Source organism: Doryrhamphus excisus, chromosome 7, assembly GCF_030265055.1.
Source record: "Doryrhamphus excisus isolate RoL2022-K1 chromosome 7, RoL_Dexc_1.0, whole genome shotgun sequence".
Lineage (NCBI taxonomy): Eukaryota > Metazoa > Chordata > Actinopteri > Syngnathiformes > Syngnathidae > Doryrhamphus > Doryrhamphus excisus.
Genome location: NC_080472.1, coordinates 20,601,507 through 20,611,322, shown reverse-complemented (window position 1 = coordinate 20,611,322; position 9,816 = coordinate 20,601,507). Strand labels below are relative to the sequence as shown.

The following is a 9,816-nucleotide window of genomic DNA, read 5'->3' as shown; positions in this document are numbered from 1 at the left end:
TTTTACACTGCAGCCAATCTGGATCAGATCCCAGATTAAATTGCATTTTACACGTCCGCTTTACACTGCAGCCAATCTGGATCAGATCCAGATTAAATTGCATTTGACACGTCCCCTTTACACTGTGGCCAATCTGGATCCGATCACAGATTAAATTGCATTTTACACGTCCCCTTTATACTTCAGCCAACCTGGATCAGATCCGGATTAAAGGCCATTTTACACATCCCCTTTACACTGTAACCAATCTGGATCAGATCTGGATTAAATGCCATTTTACACATCCCCTTTACTCTGCGGCCAATCTGGATCAGATCCCAGATTGTGGCTAATTTTGACCCCAACCTCCATTTTCCCGACTGTCCTGTGTCCTTGGCTAGCTTGGCTAGCTTGGCTAGCTTCATGTTCACATCAGAATCGGAGCAACACTGGGACTAATCAGCCGAAACCAAGCCAGGATAAGAATCTCTAAAGTTGTCGCTCAGGTTGACGGCAAATTAGCAGGTACTCTTCAGGGAGTTAGCTAGCTTCAACGTGTTCACCTAGTGTTTAACCTAGCTTTCCAACTAGCAATACCTCTGGAATGACGTCCTCCAAAGATGGACCCCCGGGGGTCCTTGAGTGGAAGTACAATCGCTGGAAGTTAATACTCCCGTTGCTGTGGCGTGTTTGGAATAAGCGCTCCAGCACCTTCAGTCATCGGATGCATAATCAAGACTTAGCATATCTACCTGGGGGGGCTTGACGCGCGCTGCGCTGGGGGGGGGTTCAAAGGGGGCTGGTATGCACGGCAAAAAAAAATGTCTGGATTTCTTCTTTGGCGTGATTGACAGGTGTGATGTGAGCGCGGTGTCGAGGACACCTGCCGCACCAAAGCCACCATGACCCGCTACACGTCCTAATGAGGGACGGACCAGGGGCGTCTGGCGTTTACCTCCGCCGACCATTCCTCCTCTCTGGAGGGCCCTAAGCGCTGCCGCCCATTAACGGCTGAAGTGTGGATTTCCTGTCAAATTCGGGTTAGCCCTTTTTTGGCTGGTATCTGGACTGGATGGCTTCCAGCTGCCCCTAACTGGTCTTTGTGGTCCTTTTAAGCACCCTTCGAAGCATCCTAGTATCCAAATCCCGTCTCCGGTGTGACCGCTTTGTCATGAACAGCAAAGTGATTGATTGGAAGTTTGTTTTGAGGCGCTTCGCTACCTGACGGCTGATCATTTTTTTTTTTTTTTTTTTTTGAGGTTGTGATCCCAGCGAGGTGGCGCCAAGTGATCTTTGGCACGCGCCGCCAAGAATCCCATCTGTTTTTCCACCACAGCCAAAGTGACGGCTGCAGAGAAGATCCTGTCAGATAGACGCATGGTCTTACAATCATCCCTTGTTGGCGTGGAAGAGATCATGCGCTCTCTCTCTCTTTCTACACAAACTATGTTTCTAGTGATGGTAGTGATGATAATTATTTTTCTACGCCTCATCAATCAACTTAAAAATACCAGATTGCAACTCCTTCAACATGAATGAGACACGCTTCTGAAACGTTCTTCTTCATAGGCCATTAAGTGCAAATTAATGATTTTGTGGCATGGTGTCAGTCATCCATGTGAGGCCAGGTGCCCGACCCCGTTCAGCCAGGGGGTCAAAAGTCAAAAAGTGCGATGTCGGGTCCTAAAGAGGAATAACAGGGGCTACAAAGTGAACACAAGACAACAAACAGCAAAGTTGATTCAGTAAACAAAACTACTATTTTGTTCCATGCTTACATTTTACATCCACCACTTGTTGCTAGGCAGCATTTTCTTCCTAATTTGTGCAGGTTAAAAAACAAAACAAAGCTGTTTCCGTGGCAACAAGGACTACGGCAATTAATATTTAAAAAAAACAATTAATTTAAAAAAATTTTTTTTAATTAAAAAAAATTTTAATTAAAAAAAAAATTTTTTTAATTAATTTTTTTTTTAATTTTAATTAAAAAAATTGTTTTTTCTTTAATATTAATTTCAATTCCGTGATAGGGCAGGGAAAGTTGCGTCATTTTTTTTGTTGTCTTACGTTAATATTGTCAAAAAAATGTGTGTTACATTTTAAAATGGGAACAATGGCCAGCAGCTTGTCTTAACACAGGCTGGAATTTGGCTGGAATTATCAAGTCATTCCGAAATAATGTTCTTCCCCGGATGCTTACGATACAGTCAAACAAATTCCGCAAAAATTCTATGCTAACACTGGTGAAAGAAAGTAGCTTCTTTTGATGTCGTTTGTGTTCAAAATATGTTCAATTGCTATTGAAATTGGTATTTTACACAGCCTGTTTACACTGCAGCCAATCTGGATCAGATCCGGATTAAATGGCAATTTTTTTTTACACGTCCCCTTTACACTGCGGCCAATATGGATCAGATCCGGATTAAATGGCGGGGTTTTGTTTACACGTCCCGTTTACACTGCAGACAATCTGGATCAGATCCGGATTAAATGGCATTTTACACGTCACCTTTTTACACTGCGGCCAATCTGGATCAGATCCAGATTAAATGGCATTTCTTTTACACATCCCCTTTACACTGCGGCCAATCTGGATCAGATCCGGATTAAATTGCAAAAAAAAAGTACACGGCCCCTTTACACTGCAGCCAATCTGGATCAGATCTGGATTAAATTGCATGTTAGACACCCCTTTTACACTGCAGCCAATCTGGATCAGATCCAGATTAAATGGCTTTTTTACACGTCCCGTTTACACTGCGGCCAATCTGGTTCAGATCCAGATTAAATGCCATTTTACACGTCCCCTTTACACTGTGGCCAATCTCGATCAGATCCGGATTAAATGCCATTTTACACTTCCGGTTTCACTCTGGCCAATCTGGATCAGATCTGGATTAAATTGCATTTTTACACGTCCTCTTTATACTGCAGCCAATCTGGATCAGATCCGGATTAAATGCCATTTTACACTGTTTACTCCTCTTTACACTGTATATTAGCATTGTATATGACCTTGGCTATATTGTCAATCACCCCACTACCTCAATATACTTGAAGCTTTACAATAAACGCAATTATTTCAGTTAATAATTTTTTATTAACATTTTTTAATGTTATTTATGCTGCGAACTGAAAAACTGTTACCAAACAGTTGGTGACTGAGGATCACCGATATCAGCCTGAATTTCACTGAGTTGCATTTACGTATTTTGTAAAAGGTGCTTCTATTTTGAAAGCGACAACCGGACGTGGTACCTCCTCCCCATCCCAGCCAGCTTGACGCACGCGGTTAGTGGCGCCTCTGCGCGCTGAAAAAGAGCAGAGCCAGACTGCCGTGAAGTGGGCGGGTTGAACCGAGGACGCCGAGAGACTCGCGGTGGACATCCGCCGTTGCAGGACGTCACATCGAAGCATCCCCGAGTGTGCGACACGCAACCTGCCTGCACACGCAACACGCACGCCGTCAGTCAGTCAGTCAGCCAGTCCACCATGAGGACGCACGTATGGATTTACCAGGCGCTTGTGTGCGCGCTGCTGGGCATGCTGGATGCAGGTAAGACCGATGCTCATTACTCATCTTTACTTTCACTTGGTGGGCTTAAATCGACACTTTTGTCTACCAACTTTTGAATGGAGTGATGCATGAGAGGTTCACGGTCAGCTTGGTACTTTGTAAACTTTTAGGATAGAGAGAGAGAGGGAGAGTGTTTTTCAACATTGAATAAGTGTTTGGCTCTAAGTTAAATATTTGCGCATTAGCTGCTCTTCCCCCACATCAGGAGGCCCCCTTATTTCCTTTTATTTACTAGTGGATCATGCCCCCCCCCCCAAAAAAATAGTTTTATTGGAGAGTTGTTAAAAGCCAGATTCCTTTAATATGTCCTTTTATTGCTTTATTTGCACCTCAAATAATATACAGCCGTTCTATTTAACATCCTTCAGCTGTTTCTGCAATAAAACAGTTGCAGACTTTCAGGTGCGTTTTTAGCCAATCACAGACCGGAAGAAAGAATTTGTGGGAAAAGGCGCACTGATAGGAAAAAAAAATCTTTTTGTCTTTAAATGTCATTATTATTTAATTTAGAAATTTTACTTTGAACCTTTATTAGAAAAAATACAAAAATAAAAACTATTTTTTTAATTAAAAAAAATTAAAATTAAAAAAAAAATTAAAAAATGTAAAAAGGGGTAAAGCATTTTTTAAAGTAATAAATTGAGCATGGTTGAGCATAATTTTATAAAAACAGATAAAACAATAAAAATAAAAATAAAATAAAACAGATAAAAATGAAATATATAAATAAAATGGCACATTTTTTTAAAAATGGTAATATATCTAAATTTTTAATAAAATAAAAGCCCCCCCCTCTAAAAAACTACTTAAAAATATAAAATAATAAACAAAACCAAAGTGATCCCAGAAGCTAAAACGGCAACTTAAATAAAAGCAAAGGATGCATGCCCCCCCCCATGGAAAACCCTTAAACCCGATCCCCCCCCCGACTGATCCAAGTTCTCCATCATAGACCACAGGTTATCGTGACATCCGTCCCCTGTGGACAAAGCGCCGACTCGGCCGTGCCAACCCTGACCCCTGACCCCCGGAGCCTCCCTCTGGGGTGGATGAAAGTAAAAGTTGGTTCCTTAGCCAACTCGTATTCGCTTTAAACGAGTGGTTGTAGTCCCGAAAGTGGACTTCAGAGACGCGCATCACGCCTCCTCTGGTTAGCGTCCTCAAGGAGATAGCGCTAGCGAGACGTTGGCGAAGCGCGGCGAAGGAGGAAGAGCCTAAGTGAAATGTAATTGGGCGGCCTGGCCAGACATCAGGGCTGCAACAACACTGTGATGAGTGCCAGATGTGCTCCACTTCAGCCCAAACATTCATCGCACAAAAAAAAAAAAAAAAAAAAATTGCGACCACCTCGGATCGTGTCGCGGCCCCCGCTTGTAAAGCGTCGTAACTTAAGTCCACATTGTAACTATAGTCCACTCAGGGTGGAGCTACATGGCCTCCCCCCCCCCGGCAGGTGGAAATGAATTAAAAGAAGGGCGCTGTCCTCCCGGTGAACCCCATCGTCTGCACACGTCGTCTTCGCGCTCGTTTTGGTGTCGTCCTCGCGCAGCTAAACTAACTCAGCGGAAACAAGACAATGTTTCACTTTGCTTGTCACTTTTACGGCGTTTACTCGTGCCATGTTTTCTCCCAAGACTTTAGTAGGGGAATACATCATGTTAAGCGCGGTATTAGCCCACGCTCTGCTAGCAAATCATTGCAAAGCGTTAGGGGCGCAGTTTCCCAATTTGCGGGGTGGGGGGGTTAATTACGAGATTATTTGATGTGCCTTACACTCAAATTTAGCTTGAAAAAAACATAGAAAATCATTAAAAAAATTACGATATATTCATACGAAACACGTGAAAAACGGCAAATTCCATGCAAAAATAGTAGCATCTTTAGCTAGTGAGCTAACGTCATTGACATTCACAAATTTTGAATGATTTTATTTGAGCTTTTGCTGCCTGACGGTGTTAACGTGATTTGTTATGCTAGCTAGCAATGATTTGGCTAGTGATTTTGCGCCACAATGTTTTGTAAATTGTGTGTATTAGCCCACGCTGTGCTAGCAACAACGTAGCAAATCATTGCAAAGCGTTAGGGGCGCAGATTATTTGTTACGAGATTATTTGATGTGCCTTACACTCAAATTTAGCTTGAAAAAAAAAATAGAAATACATTAAAAAAAAGAATTCTAGTGCTCAACTGAATTACGATATATTCATACGAAACACGTGAAAAACGGCAAATTCCATGCAAAAATAGTAGCATCTTTGGCTAGTGAGCTAACGTCATTGACATTCACAGACTTTAATTAACTTTGTGTTTTTGCTGCCTGACGATGTTAACGTGATTTGTTATGCTAGCTAGCAATGATTTGGCTAGTGATTTCGCGCTACAATGTTTTGTAAATTGTGTGTATTAGCCCACGCTCTGCTAGCAACAACGTAGCAAATCATTGCAAAGCGTTAGGGGCGCAGATTATTTGCTACGAGATTATTTGATGTGCCTTACACTCAAATTTAGCTTGAAAAAAAACATAGAAAAACATTTAAAAAAAATTCTAGCGCTCAACTGAATTACGATATATTCATACGAAACACGTAAAAAACGGCAAATTCTATGCAAAAATAGTAGCATCTTTAGCTAGTGAGCTAATGTCATTGACATTCACAGACTTTAATTAACTTTGTGTTTTTGCTGCCTGACGATGTTAACGTGATTTGTTATGCTAGCTAGCAATGATTTGGCTAGTGATTTCGCGCTACAATGTTTTGTAAATTGTGTGTATTAGCCCACGCTGTGCTAGCAACAACGTAGCAAATCATTGCAAAGCGTTAGGGGCGCAGTTTCCCAATTTGGGGGGTGGGGGGGTTAATTACGAGATTATTTGACGTGCCTTACACTCAAATTTAGCTTGAAAAAAAAAAAGAAAATCATTAAAAAAATTACGATATATTCATACGAAACACGTGAAAAACCGCAAATTCCATGCAAAAATAGTAGCATCTTTAGCTAGTGAGCTAACGTCATTGACATTCACAGACTTTAATTAACTTTGTGTTTTTGCTGCCTGACGATGTTAACGTGATTTGTTATGCTAGCTAGCAATGATTTGGCTAGTGATTTTGCGCCACAATGTTTTGTAAATTGTGTGTATTAGCCCACGCTCTGCTAGCAACAACGTAGCAAATCATTGCAAAGCGTTAGGGGCGCAGATTATTTGTTACAAGATTATTTGATGTGCCTTACACTCAAATTTTGCTTGAAAAAAACATAGAAAATCATTAAAAAATTACGATATATTCATATGAAACACGTGAAAAACGGCAAATTCCATACAAAAATAGTAGCATCTTTAGCTAGTGAGCTAACGCCATTGACATTCACAGACTTTAATTAACTTTGTGTTTTTGCTGCCTGACGATGTTAATGTGATTTGTTATGCTAGCTAGCAATGATTTGGCTAGTGATTTCGCGCCACAATGTTTTGTAAATTGTGTGTATTAGCCCACGCTGTGCTAGCAACAACGTAGCAAATCATTGCAAAGCGTTTGGGGCGCAGATTATTTGTTACGAGATTATTTGATGTGCCTTACACTCAAATTTAGCTTGAAAAAAAACCATAGAAAAACATAAAAAAAAAAATTCTAGCGCTCAACTGAATTACGATATATTCATACGAAACACGTGAAAAACGGCAAATTCCATACAAAAATAGTAGCATTTTAAGCTAGTGAGCTAATGTCATTGACATTCACAGACTTTAATTAACTTTGTGTTTTTGCTGCCTGACGATGTTAACGTGATTTGTTATGCTAGCTAGCAATGATTTGGCTAGTGATTTCGCGCTACAATGTTTTGTAAATTGTGTGTATTAGCCCACGCTCTGCTAGCAACAACGTAGCAAATCATTGCAAAGCGTTAGTGGTGCAGCTTCCCAATTTGGGGGGTGGGGGGGTTAATTACGAGATTATTTGACGTGCCTTACACTCAAATTTAGCTTGAAAAAAACATAGAAAATCATAAAAAAAATTACGATATATTCATACGAAACACGTGAAAAACCGCAAATTCCATACAAAAATAGTAGCATCTTTGACTAGTGAGCTAACGCCATTGACATTCACAGACTTTAATTAACTTTGTGTTTGTGCTGCCTGACGATGTTAATGTGATTTGTTATGCTAGCTAGCAATGATTTGGCTAGTGATTTCGCGCTACAATGTTTTGTAAATTGTGTGTATTAGCCCACGCTCTGCTAGCAACAACGTAGCAAATCATTGCAAAGCGTTAGGGGCGCAGATTATTTGTTACGAGATTATTTGATGTGCCTTACACTCAAATTTTGCTTGAAAAAAACATAGAAAAACATAAAAAAAAATTCTAGCGCTCAACTGAATTACGATATATTCATACGAAACGCGTGAAAAACGGCAAATTCCATGCAAAAACAGTAGCATTTTTAGCTAGTGAGCTAATGTCATTGACATTCACAGATTTTGAATGATTTTATTTGAGTTTTTGCTGCCTGACGGTGTTAATGTGATTTGTTATGCAAGCTAGCAATGATTTGGCTAGTGACGTCGCGCTCTTGCATTTGACTGCAATCCTCATAGCGCTACAATGTTTTGCTCAAATTTAGCATAATTTAGCAAAATTTTGTGTTTTTGATGCTAAATCTTTTTTTTGAGACAAACAAGAGACAAACGTTTCGAGATAATAGCTTTTTTTGTTCCCTAAAAAACATTTTAACATTGCTAAATATTTTGAGCGTTACATGAATAAATGGGAACACTGCAAGGCTAGTGAGCTAATGTCATTGACTTCACAGTTTTTATCTTTTTTGGATGTTACTTTACTAACCTAAATGACTTTGAATTATTTATTTGAGTTTGTGCTGCCTGACGGTGTTAACGTGATTTGTTATGCTAGCTAGCAATGATTCGGCTATTGACGTTGCAGTCCTCGTAGCTCTACAATGTTTTGCTCAAATTTAGCATACGTTTTCAAGCGGTGTTGAAAATTGTGTGTTTTTGCTAACGATGATAAATCTGATAATAGCTTTTTTTTTGTTCCCCAAATTTTTTTTAACATTGCTAAATATTTTGAGCGTTACATGAATAAATGGGAACACCGCAAGGCTAGTAAGCTAATGTCATTCACATTTTTTTTACTTTTTTTGTTACTTTACTAACATGACTTTGAATTATTTTATTAGAGTTTGTGCTGCCTGACGGTGTTAACGTGATTTGTTATGCTAGCTAGCAATGATTCGGCTAGTGACGTTTTCAAGGGGTGTTGAAAATTGTGTGTTTTTGCTAACGATGATAAATCTGTTTTTTGAGTTAGTACACTCAAAAGAGACAAACGTTTAGAGATAATAGCTTTTTTTTGGTTCCCAAAATTTTTTTTTTAACATTGCTAAATATTTTGAGCATTACATGAATAAATGAGAACACCGCAAGGCTAGTGAGCTAATTTCATACACATTCACATTTTTTTGTTGTTGTTGGGATGTTACTTTACTAACATGACTTTGAATTATTTTATTTGCGTTAACGTGATTTGTTATGCTAGCTAGCAATGATTCGGCTAGTGACGTTTTCAAGGGGTGTTGAAAATTGTGTTTTTGCTAACAATGATAAATCTGGTTTTTTTGAGTTTGTACACTCAAGAAACAAACGTTTAGAGGTAATAGCTTTTTTTTTGGTTCCAAATGTTTTTTTAACATTGCTAAATATTTTGAGCGTTACATGAATAAATGGGAACACCGCAAGGCTAGTAAGCTAATGTCATTCACATTCAAATTTTTTTTCTTGTTGGGATGTTACTCTACTAACATGACTTTGAATTATTTTATTCACGCTTGTGCTGCCTGACGGTGTTAACGTGATTTGTTATGCTAGCTAGCAATGATTCGGCTAGTGATGTTTTCAAGGGGTGTTGAAAATTGTGTGTTTTTGCTAACGATGATAAATCGTTTTTTTTGAGTTTGTACAATCAAGAGACAAACATTTTGAGATAATAGCTTTTTTTTTGTTCCCAAAAATTTTTTAACATTGCTAAATATTTTGAGCGTTACATGAATAAATGAAAACACCGCAAGGCTAGTGAGCTAATGTCATTCACATTTTTTTTGTTGTTGGGATGTTACTTTACTAACATGACTTTGAATTATTTTATTTGCGTTTGTGCTGCCTGACGGTGTTAACGTGAGTTGTTATGCTAGCTAGCAAAATTTTTTAACATTGCTAAATATTTTGAGCGTTACATGA

General features: G+C 39.2%; 1 protein-coding gene across 1 annotated transcript in view; it reads left to right on the top strand.

Moving 5' to 3' along the window:
* Nucleotides 1-2,009: 2,009 nt before the first annotated feature.
* Nucleotides 2,010-9,816, top strand: part of LOC131132339 (hepatocyte growth factor-like) — a 37,727-nt gene continuing 29,920 nt past the window's right edge. The window contains exon 1 of the mRNA XM_058077877.1: nucleotides 2,010-3,535. Coding sequence (XP_057933860.1) covers nucleotides 3,472-3,535 — 64 coding nt within the window. The 5' untranslated portion in view covers nucleotides 2,010-3,471. The remainder of the gene's footprint in view (nucleotides 3,536-9,816) is intronic.